General features: G+C 51.5%; 1 protein-coding gene and 1 long non-coding RNA gene across 8 annotated transcripts in view; one reads left to right on the top strand and one right to left on the bottom strand.

The window, feature by feature from the left end:
- The window catches only part of SCARB1 (scavenger receptor class B member 1), a 128,832-nt gene extending 115,167 nt beyond the window's left edge, over positions 1-13,665 (top strand). For 4 of the 7 annotated variants that reach the window (XM_063593766.1, XM_063593767.1, XM_034934817.3 and 1 more), the window contains 2 exons: positions 3,066-3,117; positions 4,021-6,011. In XM_063593766.1, coding sequence (XP_063449836.1) covers positions 3,066-3,117; positions 4,021-4,428 — 460 coding nt within the window. In that variant the 3' untranslated portion in view covers positions 4,429-6,011. Of the gene's footprint in view, positions 1-3,065; positions 3,118-4,020; positions 6,012-7,702; positions 7,832-11,931 lie in introns of those variants that run through there. The other 3 variants (XM_034934815.4, XM_034934816.3, XM_063593769.1) reach the window with 3 other exon arrangements.
- Positions 1,456-3,972, bottom strand: LOC134728506 (uncharacterized). The gene is made up of 2 exons (XR_010108974.1): positions 3,632-3,972; positions 1,456-2,047 (listed from the first exon to the last, which is right to left on the bottom strand). It is a non-coding gene; the product is annotated as an uncharacterized LOC134728506 (long non-coding RNA).
- Positions 13,666-21,707: the final 8,042 nt, after the last annotated feature.

The following is a 21,707-nucleotide window of genomic DNA, read 5'->3' as shown; positions in this document are numbered from 1 at the left end:
GGTGCTCCCCACATCTCAGACAATGGGCGGCCGGGCAGAGACGCTCCTCACTTCCCAGATGTGATGGCGGCCGGGAAGAGGCGCTTCTCACTTCCTAGATGGGGTGGCGGCCGGGCAGAGACGCTCCTCACTTTCCAGACTGGGCAGCCAGGCAGAGGGGCTCCTCACATCCCAGACGATGGGCAGTCAGGCGGAGACGCTCCTCACTTCCCAGACGGGGTGGCTGCCAGGCAGAGGCTGCAATCTCGGCACTTAGGGAGGCCAAGGCAGGCGGCTGGGAGGTGGTTGTAGCGAGCCGAGATCACGCCACTGCACTCCAGCCTGGGCGCCATTGAGCACTGAGTTAACGAGACTCCGTCTGCAATCCCGGCACCTCGGGAGGCCGAGGCTGGCGGATCACTCGCGGTTAGGAGCTGGAGACCAGCCCAGCCGACACATCGAAACCCCGTCTCCACCAAAAAAATACGAAAACCAGTCAGGTGTGGCGGCGCACGCCTGCAATCGCAGGCACTCGGCAGGCTGAGGCAGGAGAATCGGGCAGGGAGGTTGCAGTGAGCTGAGATGGCAGCAGTACCGTCCAGCTTCGGCTCGGCATCAGAGGGAGACCGTGGAAAGAGGGGAGAGGGGAGAGGGGGGAGGGGAGAGGGGAGAGGGAGCTCTATCTACCACACAGTCCTTCTCTGAATATCCAATTTTTATATTTTTAGTAGAGATGGGGTTTCACCATGTTGCCCAGGATGGTCTCAATCTCCTGACCTTGTGATCCACCTGCCTCGGCCTCCCAAAGTGCTGGGATTACAGGCGTGAGCCACCACGCCCCAGCCCCTCTTTTTAAAAATTAATTTTTCTCTTTTTAGGGTTTTAAAATTTGTTTTTGTTTTTTCGTTTTTCTTTCTCTTGCCTGATTGCTCTGGCTAGGACTTCCCGCTTCTCTCTTTAAGGACTTTTGTGATTCTCTGGGGCCTACCTAGGTATTCCAGGATACTCTTCCCATCTCAGAACCTTGATGTAACCACATCTGCATGGACCCACCTAGATATTCCAGGACGCTCTCCCCATCTGAGAGCCTTGATGCAGTCACGTTTGCACGGTCCCCTTCGTCGTGGCAGGTCACAGTTTCCCAGGGGTCGCATTGGTCTTCCGGTCTCCTTAGGCACCTTTTGGCTGTGACAGTCTCTCATCTCTCCTTCATTTTGATGACAGTGACACTTTTGAGAAGCACTGGTCAGGTATTTTGTAGGATGCCCCTCTACTGGGATTGGTCTGGTGCTTTTCTCATGATTAGACTGGGGTGATGGGTTTTGGGAGGAGGACCACAGAGAGAAAGTTCCAATTTCAGAGCATCTTGGGTACATTCCGTCAACATACTGTATCACTGTTGATGTAGACCTTGATAGCCTGGATGAGGTCATGCCTGTGACGTTTCTGCAGTGTCAAGTTAACTTTTATTCTCCCTTTGGATTTTATTATCTTTTTAACTTGATGTGTAAGTTTTAATTTCACAGGTAATAAGAACATATCTTCCTGAGGGGAAGAATATGGTTTCCTGTGACTCCCCGCCATCCCCAGCCGTACCCACCATCATCAATTTGCTGTGCTTCCTTCCAGGCCTTTTCCTACTTATTTACATTCATATATATGTGGCCATAGAGAAGATACATATTGTCGTTTGTCTGTTTGTCTTTGCTAGTCCAAGCAACACTGAACATCTTTGTGCCTCTGTGTGCATGTGTGAGCATCTCTAGGGCAGTTTCTGAAGAGCGTAATTGCTGGGTCGTGAAGTATATTGGTGGAATTAGGTTTGGCAGTATAGATCAGTAAACTCAACAGTTGTGGCTCAAATGGGACAAAGGTATATTGTTATTTTAAAAATCTTCTTTTAGAGGATGTCTGGAGGCAGACAGTCCAAGTATGGCAAGAGACATTCATAGTCCAAGTTCCACTCATCTTTCTGTTCCATTTTCCCAACACATGGCTTCCATCCTCAAGGTCACCTCTGGTCCCAGTGTCTGCAGAGCTCCAGCCCTTGCATCTGCGTTTCAGGCATCTGAAAGGGAGGAGGGAAAAAAGGTTCACCTCCCAGCTGTGAAAGCTTCTTTTTAAGCAGCCCTCCCGGCCATCCCACTTAACGCTTCTGCGAACATCTCATTAACCAGAACTTGGTCACAGAGCCTCACTTGCCACAAGAGAGGCTGAAGTGGGTGCATTGCCATCCTGAGTAAAATTGGGGTCCTGTTTCTAAAAGGGACCAATGGATTTTGGCTGGGTCACTGGTGGTCTCTGCCCTGTAGGAGATGTGAGTTTTTAGTTTAAAAAGATTATCATCAAGTTGTCAAGCTCTTTGCCAGGGGAGATTCCTTCTGGCAGCACATCGAAACACTGGTTCCCTCAGCCCACGCCAATCAAGTACCGTGGACCCCTTATCCCTGGGGGTATATTCCAAGACCCCCAGTGGATGCCTGAAGCTGGGGATAGTACTGAACCCTGTATAGCATATACTATGCTTCTTCCTATACACACACATCTATGATAAAGTTAATTTATAAATTAGGCATAGCCACAATTAACAATAACTAAGAATAGGGTAATTATAACAAATACTATAATAAAAGTTATGTGAACATGGTCTCTCCCTCAAAATATCTTATTGTACTGTACTGAGGGTAAGAAATGGCATAAGGAGGGATGACTGAGATTGCAGAATCAAATCCCTCCTGGCCTCAGAGCTTATGATCACAGGTTCAAAGCTGTGTGATGTCAAACAGCCCTGTGGGAAAACATCTCACCTTGTCAACTAAAGAAAAAAAAAACAAAATGCCTTTTAAAGATTTAAAGTTAGTCTTATTTACAAGTATTATTGAGGGCTGTAGACTGAGACCTTCAGCCTGGGGACAGTTTTGTCATATGGCTCCTAAAGTGTTTCAGCTCATTGTTTATATTTGGTGGTGAGGGTTTAGTGTGTGCAAAATTATACTAAACCTGTTTAGATGTTGTATTCAAGCAGAATTAGATCAAGTTTGGGTGTAAGACTTTGTTTCACACAGCTATGTCTTGCTTATTTCCAGACAAACTGGGAAGATTGAGCCTGTGGTCCTGCCGCTGCTCTGGTTTGCAGAGGTAAGGGTGCGTTGGGCACAGCGTCGGGGGCTTTTGTTAAGAGCCAATGTGGGCATTTGAGGCAGGAGGCGGGGAGCAGCTTGTAGAAAGGGAGAGGGCTGAGCCAGGGTAACCGGACTGTGACATGGACCAGCGTATCAGAAACTTCTTCACACTGTCCAAGCACCCTATGTCAGTTGTCCCACCAAGGTGAAAGGGATCCCTAGAGATGGGGAAGACAGAAGCTGCATGAAGAGGTAAAGTCCCTGGCCCTGGGTGTAAAATAATTTTGTTGAGGCATATGGCCTCTTCTCCTGAAAGTGGGGAAGTTGGTTTCCAAGGTGTCAGCTTTTCTCTTAAACTTACTTCTCTCGCAGCTTTTCAGAATTCCTTCTGGCCTAGCTTGTTTTATTTTATTATTTTATTTTATTTTATTTACTGTATTTATTGTTTCTTGCCCACCTCGTTTTAAATCAGGGCTAGCTAATGGCCAGGACAAACAAGCCTCCGAATGTCAAGTTTACTTCCTACTCACAGCCGAATCTGAAGTGGGTTGATGGGGAGGCAGAGCTCTGCTCCCTGCAGTCATTTAGGGTTCCAGGGCCCCGGTGGCCCCGCCGTCCTGGAGAGCCTCCATTCAGTGGCAGGGAACGAGATGGAGAGTCACGTGAGGCCAGGTCCACCTCCCATTGGTCAGGACACGATCATATGGCCCTGCCCAACTGCAAGGGAGTCTGGGAATTGTAGTCTCACCTTGTGTCCTGGAGGGAGGAGGTCCCTGGCAGGCTCCAACACATGCTTTAGCCGGGAAGCTTCAGGTGGGGAAAAGCTGAGGCGGACACAGAGGAAGGTGTTGGGTGGCATCTGCGCTGTAGCCCGCAGCCTGCGGCCCCAGCTCATGTGTTTGTCATTCTGTCTCCTCAGAGCGGGGCCATGGAGGGGGAGACTCTTCACACATTCTACACCCAGCTGGTGTTGATGCCCAAGGTGATGCACTATGCCCAGTACGTCCTCCTGGCGCTGGGCTGCGTCCTGCTGCTGGTCCCTGTCATCTGCCAAATCCGGAGCCAAGTAGGTGCTGGCCAGAGGGCGGCCCGGGCTGACAGCCATTCGCTTGCCTGCTGGGGGAAAGGGGCCTCAGATTGGACCCTCTGGCCAACCGCAGCCTGGAGCCCACCTCCAGCAGCAGTCCTGCGTCTCTGCCGGAGTGGGAGCGGTCACTGCTGGGGGCTGCGCCGCACGCTTGCGTCTTTTGCATGCCGCGTTGCCACTACTCTGCCTGTTCTGGAAGGCCTGGGACCCTCCCTTGGAGGGGGCGCAGGTGGGCTTTGAGTAATGAGACCTGGTACTTGCATCATCCATTCATCAAGTCAGCACCCGGGGATGCCAGGTTCTGTTAGGGGCGAGGGGACGTACAGCAGTGGAGGAGACAGCTGAGGTCCCTGCTCAGGGGGATTGAGGGGGGCTGGCATTCCAGCCGGGGAGACAGATGAAAACCAAGTAAATCAGCAGAAAAGATAATTTCACTCATGATAGGAGCTGTGAGGGGTTAGAGCCGAATAGAAATACAGCGTGAGCCACGTGTGAGGTTTTCAGTTTAAATTTTCTAATAGCCACTCAACAGTCAAAGGAAACAGGTGGAATTAATTTTAATCTTATTTAACCCAAATATATGCAAAGTATTATCACTTCAACATGTAATCAGTATAAACGGCATCAATATTTTTGCAGTGTTTTTGCATGAAGTCTTTGAAATCCTGTGTGTACGATACATGTGCAGCAGGTCTCATTTTGGACTGGCCCCGTTTCAAGGGCTTCCAGACTGAATGCAGCTTCCAGACTGGAGAGTGCATGTCTGGAGCAAGTGGGGACAAGGACAGATGGAGCTTCAGGAAGGCCTCTCTGAAGAGGTAGATAGTGAGCTTTGACATGGAGGCCAGGGAGGCACTCAGCACACAGCCACATGAGGAATGCTGCCTGGAGCGGCCACTGCAAAGGCCCTGTGGCAGGGACAGGCAAGGCACATCGGACGGTCAGGTAGGGCCAGGGTGGCTGGAGGGGAGTGAGGGCAGGGACAGAGGTAGGAGGTGGTGTCTGAGAGTGGACAGGGCGGGCCACCCAGGGCCTCGTGGTGCACAGTGAGCAGTTTGGAACTGATTCTGGGAGTGACAGAGTCATTGGAGGCTTTTAAAGAGGGGAATCACTAGGTCAGCTGCTGGCTGGGGAATGGGCCCTGGGCTGGGAGGGGTGGAAGCCTGGGCCCAGCGGGGAGGCCCCAGTGGGTGAGGAAGTCGATGGCTCGAACAGGATGGGGCAGCTGCAATCAGGAGGGAACGGAAGTGGGGAAGAGCTCCAGCCCTGGGCTTCAGACCTCCAGAAGCAGCAGGAAGAGGGGTGATAACAGTGTCCCTCCTTGCTTCGGGGTCATTTATTTATTCATTCATGCATTCACTGCAAGGCCCTTTGCACAGGTCAGGGGATGCAGAAATGACCAGAACATGAGATCTGCAGCAAAGATGGGCAAGGCAGGCCTTTAGGCAAGTTACTACAGTCACACGAAGGACAGGAGAGCTGTGATCACAGAGGTCAAGGGGCAGTGGAGATGGGCGAGTGGCTGCCATGGCAGGGGAAGGGATGCTGCCCACTGGCAGGGCATCAGGAAAGGCTGTTTTTGGATGCATGGACCAGAAAGCCACTCTCTGAGGTGGCCGCCACCTGCATCATCCTAGGGCCACAGGCCGAGGCCTTCTGAGGGGCCTTGGGGCTGCCCTGCTGCTCTGCTGGTCTTGGCTCCTCTGCAGCACCTGCTTCCTTTAGCACTGGTGAATGATTCTTCCTCTTCCCCTGTCTCAGGGAAGGCTTGCCTGCTTCCATGCTTGCATGCTGGGTGAGAATAAAGCATTCTTGGTTCTTCACCTTGGCTTTCAGACCTGAAACCCGACTTCCTTTCAAAATTCCTGTCCTTCGGGGGGAAAAGGTTTCCACAATGTGAGGTGGTAGCCTGGACACCAGCTGTCATCATGTTGCTGCTCTAGCATTTGAGCTCCCGATGAACAATGACCATTGGGTCCAACCAGCCCTTTTGGGAGCCCCCTTCTCTGTTACTGCCCCAGGGGGAGCCAGGACCCAGCAGGGCTGTGACTCCAGCGAGCAAAAGGGAACTCCCTCCAGTTTCTAGACTGAATTATGTAGGGAGGACAGAAGGACTCAGAATCCACACTCCCAGACCATGAATACCTTCCCGTGGCAGAGCATCACCATAGGTGTCCACAGGCGACGACGCACAGCCACATGAGGGGGTCCCTGGGGACTGGCTGAGGGGCTGGGCCAGAGGAGGCCACGACAGCCTTATCCCTCTGTCTCCTTCTGTCTGTCTCCAAATTGTCCACCAGAATGGGGACAGGGAAGGAGGGTCAGGAAGCACAGAAGGTCTAGGCTGTGGCTAGGGTCCCTTTCTCTGCCGCAGCCCCCAAATCAGCATCCCACCCTCAAATCCAGTAAGAATGCTACGATCGGCAGTGTGGCTCCCTCCCTGCAGGTTTCATTGGAGGCCACGTAAGTGAAATTTATCCCATTATGTGTGTTTTGATGTAGCAGGGCCTTACCAGTTTTTTTTGTTTTTTTATTTTTATTTTTTTTGGTTTCTTTTTTGAGATGGAGTCTTGCTGTGTTGCCCAGGCTGGAGTGCAGTGGCACAATCTGGGCTCACTGCAACCTCCACCTCCCGGGTTCAAGCGGGAGCCTCAGCCTCAGCCTCCCGAGCAGCTGGGATTACAGGCACCTGCCACCATGCCTGGCTAATTTTTGTATATTTAGTAGAGGCGGGGTTTCACCGTGTTGGCCAGGCTGGTCTTGAACTCCTGACCTCATGATCTGCTGCCTTGGCCTCCCAAAGTTCTGGGATTACAGGTGTGAGCCACTGTGCCTGGCCGGCCTTATCAGTTTTTATGTAATTTGTCCTGATTTAAAAAAAAAAATCACATGCGGGTAAACTCAACATATTTTAATTTCTCTTTAGAGAAATTTTCCACTTGAGCCAGGTATGGTGGCTCTTGCCTGTAATCTGAGCTACTCGGGAGGTTGAGGTGGGAGGATCACTTGAGCCCAGGAGTTGGAGGCTGCAGTGAGCCATGATCGCACCATTGCACTCCAGCCTGGACAACAGAGTGAGATCCTGTCTCAAAAATTAAAAAAAGCAGTAATTTTTTCTTCTCAAGTCATTCTTTTAAAATAAATCAAAAATATTTTAACAGAACAATCTGTTCCTCGTTGATTTTAAACAGCCCCCCAGCTAAGTCCACTGGTTGTCGGTCTCCATGGCCCATCTCCCCACCTTGCTTCCTCGCTGGCTTAAATTTTCAAGTGGACGAGCCCTTTTCAGCTTGGCTTGTCCACCTCCCAGGTGTGTTTCCTGAAGATGCTTGTACTTATGTCTAAGAGCGGCAGCTCCCCACATCTCAGCCACCTGCAATCGTTGAGGGTTGTTGGACTCTAAACTTATGTGCCTTTCCTGTTTCCTCTTTGCCTTTTGCAAATTGAAGAACCGTGTAAAACCATTTTTATGTGGCTTCAACGTCAACTATAAATTAGCTTGGTTATCTTCTAGGAGAAATGCTATTTATTTTGGAGTAGTAGTAAAAAGGGCTCAAAGGATAAGGAGGCCATTCAGGCCTATTCTGAATCCCTGATGACATCAGCTCCCAAGGGCTCTGTGCTGCAGGAAGCAAAACTGTAGGTGGGTACCAGGTAATGCCGTGCGCCTCCCCGCCCCCTCCCATATCAAGTAGAATGCTGGCGGCTTAAAACATTTGGGGTCCTGCTCATTCCTTCAGCCTCAACTTCACCTGGAGTGTCTACAGACTGAAGATGCATATTTGTGTATTTTGCTTTTGGAGAAACTGCCCTTCCTATGTTCTGAGTGAATAGCAGTTTTTTTGATCCCAGAGGGCAACTTGTATTCTGTGGGCTGGTGCCTATTTGCAAGGTCACATTAGAAAGACAGGAGCAAGGCTTAGGCCTGCTGCTTCTGGAATCTCTTGTGCAATAGACTCCCCTGGGGAAGTCTGCTAGAAATGCAGATCCCTGGGCAGCCTTCTAGCCTTCTGGAATAGGATCATGGTGGGACCCTGGAATCTGTATTTTAATGGACCCTAATGAGATTCTGATGTAGAAACATGTTTGAGAAGCATTGATCTAAATCTGGGATGACTGGCCAGGTGTGGTGGCTCACACCTGTAATCCAGCACTTTGGGAGGCCGAAGCAGGTGGATCATTTGAGGTCAGGAGTTCAAGACCAGCCTGGCCAACATGGTGAAACCCTGTCTCTACTAAAAATACAAAAAAAATTAGCTGGGTGTGGTGGCGCACGCTTGTAATCCCAGCTACTCAGGAGGCTGAGGCAGGAGAATCGCTTGAACCCGGGAGATGGAGGTTGCAGTGAGCCAAGATCGTGCCACTGCACTCCAGCCTGGGTGACAGAGTGAGACTCCGTCTCAAAAAAATAAAACTAAAATAAATAAATAAATAAACACATCTGGGATGACTGACCAAGAACAAAGAATGTAGGCATCAACTGAACACCAACTGTATACCTGGGACTGGATCTGAGGGCAGGATTGCCAGATTGAGCACAAACAAACAAACAAACGAAACACAAGAAACAACAGAAGGGTGCCTGTTAAATATGAATTTCTGGTAAGCAATAAGTAATTTTTATTGTGTTCCTGTGCAATGATAGGACGCACGTATCCTGAAAACCTGTCTGTAGTTCACCTGAAATTCACATTTAACTAGGCGTTCTGATTTTATGTGGCCGCCCTATCTGCTGGGGACATGGGCTGATGTCCCTGGGGGTTCTGCGTTTCCTTGGCCAGGTTCCTGTAGGGCTGAGGTCGTGGGGGAGCCGTGGCCAGGGATGGTGTCCTTGCCAGGGGAGGTGACGGGCAGAGCCGCAGGCCCTACAACTTGGGGTTGGGCAGGGGTGAGTCGCTCTACGGTGGTGCCTCTGATAATAGCTGTTATTTTAGTTTCTGAAAAATGTGCTGCCCTCAAGAGCTTCTGAGGCTAGGCCTACTTGGGTGAAAATAGCTTTCCAGGGAGCCACATTGTGGGGACGTGAGGCAGCAGCCCCACTCTTTGGGGCCACTTGGCTGTGTCTAACTCATCTCACTTGCCAGGGCTGGACAAGGAGATGAAAAAGAAAATGCCAAGGGGTGGGCAGGCAGGAGCCTGTTGGCGTTGGCAGGCGCTGCCAGCCCTGTGTCCCAGTCAAGCTCTGGGGCGCCCTTCCTGTCCATCTGGGAGTAGGGGGCGGAGTCTGACCATGTTGGGGCGGAGTGTTAATATTAGGAGAGGATCCTCCCTGGGACAGGGTCCCCAGGCTTGGGGGCAAGGCCTTCTGGCCGGACCCCCTTCCTTTCCTCTCTCCCAGGATTCCTCCAGGACACCGTAGTGCTGTGCACGGTTTGGCCCCATCGGTGTCCCTGCTCCTTCCAGCCACTGCTCCCTTCTGCAGAAACTTGCCTGGGATTCCCAGAGTGCAGGGGTGGGGGGCTGGTCAGGGCCTGGTCAGAGCCTGGTCAGTGTAGAGCAGGGAGCTTTTCACTTTTAGCATAGATAGAGTGGCCAGGGCCCCATGGCTGCACCTCCCTGGACATAACCAGGATGTCCTGTCATCTGCCCCCCAAACAAAACTGGGGTCTCCCCTTTATTTTGCCAACAGAATCCAATTTTTAGGTGATGAGACAAGTGTTTGACTTGAAAAGACCCTCCTGCCCTGCCTCCTGGAAGGTCTGGAGCCCAGCCCAGCGCCCTGGATCCCCTAGGCATGTGAAACGGGGAATGCAGTGTCCTCCAGTGGCTGGCTTCAGCTTGGGGTGGGCACCTGGGGTGGTGGCTGGTGGTCCCCCTGCAGGCCACTGCTGCCCCCTCTTGGGTCCTGTTCTGAGTCTCAGGCCTGAGTCCCTGGGGAAGGCCCCACACCTTTGCCCTGTACCTGGGTATGGGGATGGCCCTGAGGGGCTGCCTTGCTTGGGAGAAGGGGGGAAAACGGATATTTTTATATAAATAAGAAAAAGACAGCCCCTCTGGGCAGATGAGGCCTGCTGTAGGGCAGGGGGCTTGGTAAACTGTGTGTCCACTGGTCTGTAACCCTTCAGCTGGGTCCTTTTGTGCAGTGAACAGCCTGGACAACTGTCCAGGTGGCCCTTCAGGGGTATGTTCCTGGACCTTTCTTAGCTTCTCACCGATCTTTCTCCCACGCCAAGTCCATGTTCCTCAGTCAAACAAGTGGCAAAGAGGAGGAGGAGGAGGGGAAGGAGGAGGAACCTGCTTCACCCCCTGGCACCTGCGGGTTTTGTTGCACGTGTCTTCCTTGGGAAAGACCAGGGGTTCTTTTACAGCCTGGGGGTGGTTTCCCCTTTCTACTTCTGAGTGAGACTTTCTCAAGTCACGGCTCTTTGGGCCCACATGGCTAAGGTCTAGCCACCTGTGGGTGTCCTGTGCTGCCTCAGTGGGTGGTGTAGGGGGCGGGGCTGACCTCCCCCGTGCCTGGCTCAGTGCAGCAGACCCTGGCCCTTCTGCCCGCTCTCTGCCCTGAACAGGAGTTTGATTTTCCTACCCCGTGGTGAAGCAAGCACAGGTGGGCGGAGTGGGCAGCGGTTTCCAGCCCCAGCCACTGGGGCAGGGAGGCCTCTGTTGCTCAGGGCAAGGGAGGCAGGGGGCTTAGTGGGACGAAGGCTCACCCCACACTCTTATCATTAGCATTATCTGTATTTTTAATTTCTAAGTTGAGAAATTTTCTACAACTGTCAAACTAGACAAATGACAGTATCCAGTTCCCCTCACCCAGACGCAGCCATTGCTGACAGCTGTCAGTGTTGAAGATGGCCAGCATCTCGTGCCCTTAGTTTCACTCGTTCCCTGGGTGGCCCTCATCCCCCTCCCCACGTCCCGCGCCCCGCATACCCTGAGCAGCCATGGTCAGGAACTTGGCACGTGGGTTTGTTTTTTCTGAATCTGCATGTGCGCAGCCATGAGCATGAGGTCACTTGAATGTGACCGAAGCTGCATCCTGCTGTGTGTATTGCTGTGTGGCTGGCTTTCCTCCCTGTCTTCTGTTCATGAATGCTGTTCAGGCTGAATACCGTCCTGTGACATGGGTTTAAAAACACAGGCCAGGCATGGTGGCTCACGCCTGGAATCCCAGCGCTTTGGGAGGCTGAGGTGAGAGGATCGCCTGAGCCCAGGAGTTCGAGACCAGCCTGGGCAACATAGACCTGATCTCTACAAAACATTAAAAAAATGAGCCGGGCGTGGTGGTGGCACGTGTCATTGTCCCGGCCACTTGGGAGGCCGAGGTGGGAGGATCACTTGAGCCCAGGAGTTCAAGGCCATGGTGAGCCATGATGGCACCACTGTACTCCAGCCTGGGCGACAGAGAGAGACCGTCTCTAAAAAATAAAAAATAAATCAACACATAAACATACGTTCTCCTCCTGAGGGACAGAGCTTGCCCCGGTTGTTCCATGTTGACTGTGCTGCACACAGGCCGCCCCGCTTGCTCTGCCCCTCACTGTATTAAGTCTCTTTGGGCCTCAGTTTCTCCATCTCTAAAGGAGGTCGGGGAGGCCAGGCGGGTGTTGAGTGAGATGAAGAGGCCCTTGGAGTCATTCCAGGAGTCTATAGGTGACTCCAGTCTCTTCTCACCTCTGACAGCCTGGTGGCGGGGGTGGAGTCTCTGCTGGGGATGTGGGTACAGGGCCGGGGTGGGCGGGGATGAGGGTGGGGTTTGGTGACAGGGCGTGGGTGGTCACCCAGCTTTGCCTTTCTCCACAGGGTCCTGAGGACACCGTGAGCCAGCCAGGCCTGGCCGCTGGGCCTGACCGGCCCCCCAGCCCCTACACCCCGCTTCTCCCAGACTCTCCCAGCGGACAGCCCCCCAGCCCCACAGCCTGAGCCTCCCAGCTGCCATGTGCCTGTTGCACACCTGCACACACGCCCTGGCACACATACACACATGCGTGCAGGCTTGTGCAGACACTCAGGGATGGAGCTGCTGCTGAAGGGACTTGTAGGGAGAGGCTCGTCAACAAGCACTGTTCTGGAACCTTCTCTCCACGTGGCCCACAGGCCTAACCACAGGGGCTGTGGGTCCTGCGTCCCCTTCCTCGGGTGAGCCTGGCCTGTCCCGTTCAGCCGTTGGGCCCAGGCTTCCTCCCCTCCAAGGTGAAACACTGCAGTCCCGGTGTGGTGGCTCCCCATGCAGGACGGGCCAGGCTGGGAGTGCTGCCTTCCTGTGCCAAATTCAGTGGGGACTCAGTGCCCAGGCCCTGGCCACGAGCTTTGGCCTTGGTCTACCTGCCAGGCCGGGCAAAGCGCCTTTACACAGGCCTCGGAAAACAATGGGGTGAGCACAAGATGCCCTGTGCAGCTGCCCGAGGGTCTCCGCCCACCCCGGCCGGACTTTGATCCCCCCGAAGTCTTCACAGGCACTGCATCGGGTTGTCTGGCGCCCTTTTCCTCCAGCCTAAACTGACATCATCCTATGGACTGAGCCGGCCACTCTCTGGCCGAAGTGGCCGCAGGCTGTGCCCCCGAGCTGCCCCCACCCCCTCACAGGGTCCCTCAGATTATAGGTGCCCAGGCTGAGGTGAAGAGGCCTGGGGGCCCTGCCTTCTGGGCGCTCCTGGACCCAGGGGCAAACCTGTGACCCTTTTCTACTGGAATAGAAATGAGTTTTATCATCTTTGAAAAATAATTCACTCTTGAAGTAATAAACGTTTAAAAAAATGGGATGCCTGCCTCTGTGACAGCCTTGTTTGCTGAGGTCGTGGGGGTGGGGGCCTCTGGGAAGTTCCGGGCTCTTCTTCTCTTGGTCAATAGCTCCTTTCTGGTGGCTGCCAAGAGCGTCTCTCCCAGGGCCGGGCTGCTGGCTTACCTTCCTGTTGTTTTCAAATTTCAACCTTGTGCAATGTTGAGTTTCATAGAAATACTGCATGAGTACGCCCTTGTTTAGAAGCAGCAGGGTCTGAGTCCCATCCCACAGCCCCCAGTGCAGATGCTTTTGCCACTTTTGCATGGGGCCCCCTGGATGTGTTTCTGTGCATTTATCTACAAATCCTGGTGCCCGTAGGACATGCCCCGTGTTGTTCTAGGCCTTTGCTTTCTGCTTGTTACATAAATGGTGAAGAAGAGAAGCGGGTAAGAGAACAGATTGGAGCCATCTAAAAGTTCTCATCTTAAGTGTAGATCGTTGCAAAGGATGGAATTTTCTCCGATTGTCATCATCGTTGATGTTTGAATATGAGACCATTTCATCAGTATTTAAGTGTGCCCGCTGGGATCTAACTAGAACAGGAGAGGGTATTCACTGACGAACATTTCAAAGAATATATGAACAAGCTCATTTATGGTCAGAAATGTTATGCCCTTTTCCCCCTTAAACTTGTATTTCCTTTCTTCTTCCCTCCTAAAATTTTATCTAAATGATATTTATATTTGATGCTTTTAAGCCTTTTATTAATCACTCTTATACTTGCCTGCAACATAAATATTTAAGTTGAAGCAAACTTTTTTTTTTTATTTCTTGTGACCATCAAGGGTAAATTTTTTTAGGTCTGGGGCTGCCATAACAAAATACCATCAAGGCCGGGCGTGGTGGCACACGCCTGTAATCCCAGCCCTGTGGGAGGCCAAGACCGGAGGATTGCTTGATGCCAGGAGTTCAAGACTAGTCTGGGTAATATGGTGAGACCCTAATCTCTACAAAAAAAATACAAAAATTAGCCAGGCATGGTGGTGGGCGCCTGTGGTCCCAACTACTCAGGAGGCTGAGGTAGGATTGCTGGAAGCCAAGAGGTTGAGGCTGCAGTGAGCTGTGATCATGCCACTGCACTCCAGCCTGCGAGACAGAGTGAGACACTGTCTCAAAAAGAAAAAATACCATCAATAGGTGGCTTAAACCATTTATTTCTCACAGCTCTGGAGGCTGGAAGTCTGAGACCAGGGTTCCAGCAGGGTTGGGTTCTGGTGAGGCGTCTCTTCCTGGCTTCAGACGGCCGCCTTCTCTGTGTCCTCACACGGCCTTTCCTCGGTGTGAAAGGGGGAAGAGAGAGGGAGAGCGAGAGCTCTGTGGTGTCTCTTATAAGGACACTGATGCTATCAGATCAGGGCCTCATTTAATTATTTTCTTAGAGGCCCCATCTCCAGACACAGCCACACTGGAGGTTAGGGCTTCAACAGGAATTTTGGGTCAACACAAACATTCAGCCTATACCATCTGGATTGCCTTTCAACTCTCAGGACACAATTGGTCAAAACTATATCACTATGTTTTATGTGACATATCAAAGAAGCAAAATTTTATTGGAATGCATGTCCTTTTGGTATGCATTTTATATATCTTTTTCATTTACAGATTAGAGTTGTGTGTCTGTGTGTACAATTCCATGAATTTTGACATGTTTATAGAGTTGAGTCATTACCCCTACAATCAAGACAAAACAATTTCATCATCCCCCAAGATTTCCTCATGTCTTCCCTTTGTTTTTGTTTGTTTTACAGTGGGCTCCCATAATTTTTTTGTTTTTTTTTTTTTGAGACAGAGTCTCGCTCTGTTGCCCAGGCTAGAGTGCAGTGATTCAATCTTGACTCACTGCAGCCTTCACCTCCCAGGCTCAAGAGAGCCTCCTGACTTAGCCTTCTGAGTAGCTGGGACCACAGATGTGTGCCACCACACCTGGCTAATTTTTTTTATAGAGATGGGGGTCTGGCTCTGTTGCCCAGGCTGGTCTCAAACTTTTGGCTTCAAGCATTAGTCCCACCTCAACCTACCAAAGTGCTGGGATTAGAGGCGTGAGCCACTGCACCCAGCCTGCGACCTGTGCTGCCTTCCTCCCACTTTGTAGGGAAGTCCCTCATCCCCATGCTTAGCCCTTGGCCACTAGCTATTTTTACCTTTTCCAGAATGTTCTAAATGGGATCTACAGCCTGTAACCCTCTGAGCCTGGCTTCCTTCACTCAGCACTGTCTCTAGATGCATGCCTGTTGTTGTGTGTAGCAATAGTTCATTTCTTTTCACTGCTGAGCAGAACTCCATGGGGTGCACACACCAGTGCTTTTCAGCCGTTCACTTATTGAGGGACACGTAGAGTGGTTGCAGCCTTTGGCAATTGCATTAGTTGGTTTTCACGCCACTGATAAAGACATACCCAAGACTGGGTAACTTTTAAAGAAAAAAGGTTTCATGAACTCACAGTTCATATGGCTGGGGAGGCCTCACAATCATGGTGGAAGGCAAAGGAGAAGCAAAGTCATGTCTTACATGGGACCAGAGAAGAGAGAATGAGAGCCAAGTGAAAGGGGAAACCCCCGATCAAACCATCAGATCTTGTGAGACTTACTCACCACGAGGAGAACAGTATGGGGGAAACCGCCCGTATGATTCAATGATCTCCCACTGGATCCCTCCCACAACATGGGAATTATGGGAACTACAATTCGAGATGAGATTTGGGCAGGGACGCAGCCAAACCATATCAGCAACTATGAACAAAGCTGCCGTGAACGTTCATGTACAGATTTGTGTGTGAAGGCGTACGTTCATTTCCCTGGGGTGTATACCTCGGAGTGGAGCTGCTGAGTCAAACTGGAGCTCTGCATTTCACTTTTGGGGGACTGCCAGTTTCACAGTCGCTGTACCAGGCTGCATTCCCATCAGCTCTGCGTCCTCACCAGCATCTTGGTGTTTTCAGTTTTAAAAAACTTCAGCCCTTCGTAGTGGTTTCTCATTGTGGCTTTGATTTGCTTAGAAATACTTCTTGTCCTGGGATGACTGGGACTTCCTCTCCACCCCCAATTAATTCATGTATCCGTGAATGACTGCCACGTATTGCTAGAATGAAACCAATTTTTACCATCAATTCTTTGTCCCTGCAAGTGCAGAGAAGCCTTGTTTTCATAAGGAAGTCACTGGGAGTGGAATTCTTATACTCCTTCTGGGTAGTATGCGAATGTCACACGGCGATCTGTCATTGGAAGCGATTTTCACTGATCTCCCAGCAGACAGGTCCGTTTGACCTTTCTTCAAATTTGTAGAAAGCAGCAAAGTGGAAACCACCGGCTTGCAAAAGCATTTCTTACCCGATCTTTAGATGGGTTCTCGAAACCTGTGTCCGGCAAGTTCCCTCTGATTGGGGCTGGAGGTCAGGGAGGCTTTGCCCGTTGGCTGTAGAGTGGAGGGGTGGGGGGTCTTGTGACCTGCCCGGGGAAATGGCAGGCGAGTGACAAGCTCAGGAGAGAGTCCAGGCCCCGAGGATGGTTCCCTTCAAACTCCCCATGTCTGATCCTCTGGGAAGCTGAGCCCAGCTTTGGTTATTTGATAGCCACGGTGAGGATTTTGACTTAATCTGTGTATGCAACACATCACAGACAGTTTTAACTCTTGCATTCAAGTCTACCTGCTCATAAAACAGAAAAAAAGACAGGCCCCAGAAGGCATTCGGGTTTTTTTTTGGAGACAGGGTCTCACTTTGTCACCTAGGCTGGCACAATCACTGCTCACTGCAGCCTCAACCTCCCAGGCTCAGGCGATCCTCTCACCTCAGCCAGCCTCCCAAGTAGGTGGGATTATAGGCCTGTGCCACTACACCCGGCTAATTTTTTGTATATTTTTGTAGAGATGGGGTTTCGCCGTGTCGCCCAGGCTGATCTCCAACTCCCAGGCTCAAGCGATCTGCCCGCCTCGGCCTCCCAAAGTGCTGGGATAACAGGCATGAGCCACTGCCCTGGCCCTTAAGTCATTCTTGTGTTTGTGTGGGGGGTGTGTGTGTGTGTGTGTGTGTGTGTGTGTGTGTGTGTGTGTTCCCGAGGGACTTAGCCTCCCGTGTGTCTCATTGGGTGAACATCTTGCTTCTGAGTGAGGTTTGATTTTTTTGTAGGGTGTGCGTTTGGACACATCCTTGGTCTTAAGCCCAGCCAACGACCTTAGCCAGGGCTCAGGGAGGGAAGCACCGCCTGCCCCACAGCCTGAGGGCAGGGGTTCGGGACACCCGGTTGAGCTTCAGTGTCTCTGATTCTGAGCATCTTTGACTCTGCGAGACTTTCTTCTCATGCCTTCACTTTAGGCGCCAGCCCCTGCCAACGATGGGACTCCACTACTTACCATGTTGATTTAATTTGGCTTACTTTTTTTCTTAAAGAATTTTATTTTAAAAGGAAGGCAGTTGTATCTGTGAAATTATGGGTCCTTTGGGCAAGTAATATTTTTCCAGTCTCCATTAAAATAAATACCTAACTATTAAGGATGTTCCTCCCAGTACCTCGAAGCAGCCTGCTACCTGCGATCTCTGCACCATCCCATGATTGTGTCCCATGCACCCTTCTTCCTGCTCAGCCTGCGTCGCCCCTGCGTGGCCTTTTCCCCCCTCTCTGCCTCTCTCAGTCTTCGCCATCATCAAAGGCGCAATTCCAGCCATGCCCTCTCCTCCAGGAAGCACCCCTCCCCCATCACTCCTGCTTGCTGTTTTTCCCTGTCTCAGGACTCCTGGGGCACTTTGTATCTCAGTTGATACTAGAATGTTCTAGAATACCAGAAGTCCTGATACCAGTTGCTGTAACCCCAAACTCCAAGGACCTGCAACATAAACCCCGGTACATGCCCTTGTGCTGGAAACAAATATTTTTAGCCAGGGTGGTTACTCACATTCCTTAGCACTCCCTGGATCACGCAGACACCCATTCTTTCAACACATATTTATCCAGTGCCCACTACACGCTAGGCACAGGGGTTGCAATTGTGGACCAGACAGAGGCGGCCCTTCCTCTCAAACAACTTTACAGTTCTGCCACTTACTAGCTGTGGGACCCTGGACAAGTCACACAGCCTCTCTGGAGACCTAATGTTCTCTCCTTTAAAGCAGGTGACTCAGATCTGCTTTGCAGGGACGTCTCCTGCTTTGCAGCGATGTCACCCAGGAGAGATGGGTGAAGTGGATAGTGAATGGAGTGGGCCAGGGCGGTGGTCCTCGGCTGAAAACAATGCCTCTCGGGGTCAGCGTGGGGCTCAAGAGGTGGCGGCCCCGTGGGTGGGTCCAGGGCCAGGGACCCTGTGTCCGAGCCCCTGCCCTGGAGCCATCCTGTCTCACCTGAAGGCTCTGCCAGTCTGGTCCACTGGCCTCCCGGCTCCCACGCGTGTCCCGAGCCGTCCATTCTCCAGGTAGCGGCCCTGAAATGTTAATCTGTCACAAGGGTCATCTTTGCTTGAATTGTGGGTGACTTTTCCCCATCCTGGGGGTAAAGTCCCCCCGACTTGTCTCTCCATCCGCGATCCCCTGCAATCTGGCGGCAGCACTCGAGACTTCAGGACGATTCCGAGCTCGGCCACTGGGGGGCGAGCTGTGCACACAGGTGGTCCAGAGGCTGCTGCCTGGGAGGGGCTGCGGATCACCCGGTTCCTGGAACGGAGTGGATTGATTTTAAACTGGGGAAGCTGTGGTCCACAGCCTGGCTTCGGAAACCCGTGACCCCTAGAAATTGTATTTTACGTGTGTGTCTGGGCGTTTTATTCTGGGAAGCATTTCCTCAAGTCTTCAGATTTTCAAAGGGGTCTTAACCCTTTCTCTCTGGGGCCTTGGGAACAAGAGTGACAACCCTATAACAGGGTGACCAGGGTCACACGATGTCTGCTCCTCCTTAGCGTGCTACTCCCAGTACCTGCGTGCTACTCCCTGCTCTGCTCAAGTTGCTGGGTGGCCTTGGAGCAATTCATAACCTCTCTGAGACTGCCATGAGGTGGGAGTGAAGATTGCTGTGTACGAATCTTTGAGAACCCCTGTAAGGGTGGAATCGAAATGGACGTGTGAGGGCTGGGCGCGGTGGCTCACGCCTATAATCCCAGCACTGTGGGAGGCCAGGGGTTCGAGACCAGCCTGGGCAGTATGGTGAAACACCGTCTCTACTGAAGATACAAAAATTAGCTGGGTGTAGTGGCGGGCACCTGTAATCCCAGCTACACGGGAGGGTGAGGCACGAGAATCGTTTGAACCCAGGAGGTGGAGGTTGCAGTGAGCTGAGATCATCCCACTGCACTCCAGCCTGGGTGACAGAGTGAGACTCCATCTCAAAAAAAAGAAAAGAAAAGAAATGGATGCGTGAGCATTCTGTACACAGCCTGGGACGATTATGAAAGCTCTCAAATGCTGAGCCTCCAGCAAACATTTATCAGACACCTACTGTGTGCAGAGCACTTGCTGGGCTCTGAGAGGGAGTCAAGCTCTGAGAAGTCTGTGTCGATTTGTTCATTCCTTCATTCAGCAAATGCTGTTTGGGTGCTCACTGTGTGTCACACACCCTCATATTTATTGCGAATCGGCTTGGGTTAGGTTCCCCAGAAGCAGACGCTGAGACCAAGATTCCTGGCCAGGGAGTGTCCCAGGAGGGCAAAGGGGACTCTAGCAGCCCAGGGCCATGGACAGCTCTCAAAGGCAGACCAATAGGTCTTGGGTTTTGGATACAAAAATGCTCCAAAATCAGGGCAAATACAGTAAAAAGAGGATTCATTTGGATCTGCTTAGAACACCAAGGGTATCCACTTCAGAAATACAGAGGTGACCGGGTGCAGTGGCTCACCCTTGGGAGGCCGAGGTGGGCGGATTGCTTGAGGTCAGGAGTTTGAGACCAGCCTGGGCAACATAGTGAAACCCCATCTCTACTAAAAATACAAAAATTAGCCAGGTGTGGTGGCACACGCCTGTAATCCCAGCTGTGGGAGGCTGAGCCACAAGAATCGGTTGAACCTGGAAGCAGAGGTTGCAGTGAGCCGAGATCTCACCACTGCACTCTAGCCTGGGCGACAGAGTGAGACTCCATCTCAAAAAAAAAAAAAAAAAAAAAAAGAAGAGAAAAGAAAAGAAAAACAACAACAACAAAGCTGGACGAAGCTAGAAAGCTCCCTGCCCTCACAAACTTGCCTTCTAGTGGGAGAGACAGCTGGCGAGTAAATGCATGAGTAAGGTCACGTATGAGTAAGGTCACTCATAAGTAAGGTCACACATGAGTAAGGTCACTCTGGGAAGCAACGATGCCAGGATAGAAAGAAGAGCAGGGGGTGCGCTGGAGAAGAGGTGCTGGGCAGGGGGGCTGCTTAGATGAGAGCACATTTCCGGAAGTTTCCTCTGAGAAGTGCCAACTCCTGAAGGCTTCATGGGAATCTGGAGAAGAGCACTCCAGGAACCGGGAAGTACATGTGCAAAGGGCCTGGGGTAGCAACACGCAGAACAGAAACGGTGCGCTGTGGCTGGAGCCCAGAGAGTGGGACTGAGTGGGAGAAATGCAAACTGCTTTTCCTCCTCTGTTCACCCCACAACAATCAACACAGAAGACTTCTGTGACCAAATATGGGGGGCTCCCCCCACAGCAGATCAAATGAACACCTAATTCTGCAGCGGATGCCAGCTGGGGGCCCTCTGATTCAACTCAATTCTGCCGCTGTCTACCTGGAGGCAGTGTCAGACCCCACAGGTCGAGGGTTCAGACCCCAGGGCGGCCCCTTACTCCCGATGCCCCTCTCAAGCCCTGGGTTGTGTCACCTGTGCTTCTCACAGACCAGCTGTAAATTGGGGTTCCCACGACCCTGTCTTTGGGTTCAATTAATTTGTTAGAACGGCTCACAGGGCTCAGGGAAGCACTGAGCTTATTTATTATAAAGGATGTTAGAAGGATACAGATGAAGAGATGCTAGGGAGAGGCATGGGGGAGGGGCACGGGGAAAGGGCATGGGGAAGGGGCATGGAGCTGCCATGCTCTCCAGGACACCGCCCTCCAGGAGCCTTCCCATGCTCAAAAACTCTGTCCTCTTGAGTTTTTATGGAGGCTTCATTAGGTGGGCATAATTTTTAAAATTATATCATTTTAAATTTTTAAATGTTTAATTTTTGTAGGTTCATAGTAAGTGTATACAGTTGTGGGGTGCATGAGATGTGTTGACACAGGCATGCAATGTGACGTAATCACATCATGGGAAGGGCGTATCCACCCCTTCAAGCATTTAGCCTTTGTGTTACAAACAATCCAGTTACACTCCTTCAGTTATTTAAAAATATACAATCAAGTTATTCTTGACTATAGTCACCCTGTTGTGGGATCAAATAGTAGGTCTTATTCATTCTTTCTCTCTATATATGGTTTTTGTATACATGGGCATGATTGATTAAACCACAGGCCATTGGTGATCAGTTTGACCTTCAGCCTCTCTCCCCTCACTGCTGGAGGTTGGGGACTGGGCTGAAAGTCCCAGTCCTGTAGCGCTGACTTGGTTTTTCCTGAGACCAGTCCCCATCCTGAAGCTGCCTAGGGGCTGCTGGCCACCAGTGAGTCATTGGCAAACTAAACACTTTGGAGATTCCAAGGATTTTAAGGCAGAAGACCAAATAAATATTTTACACGATCACAGTGGGAGGGGGTTGGAGGGAGATGGAGGTGGAGAGCTGGGGGGCCTTGCAGTTAGGATTTTAAGTACAGTGGGAAACCACTGGAGATTTTTCCATCGGGGAGGGCTGCGTTTGCTGTTTCTGCTGTGGGAGAGGCTGCGGGGGCAGGCGTGGATGCTGGAGGTC

This window comes from Pan paniscus, chromosome 10, assembly GCF_029289425.2.
Source record: "Pan paniscus chromosome 10, NHGRI_mPanPan1-v2.0_pri, whole genome shotgun sequence".
Taxonomy (NCBI): Eukaryota; Metazoa; Chordata; class Mammalia; order Primates; family Hominidae; genus Pan; species Pan paniscus.
This window is presented reverse-complemented; position numbering and strand designations above follow the sequence as displayed.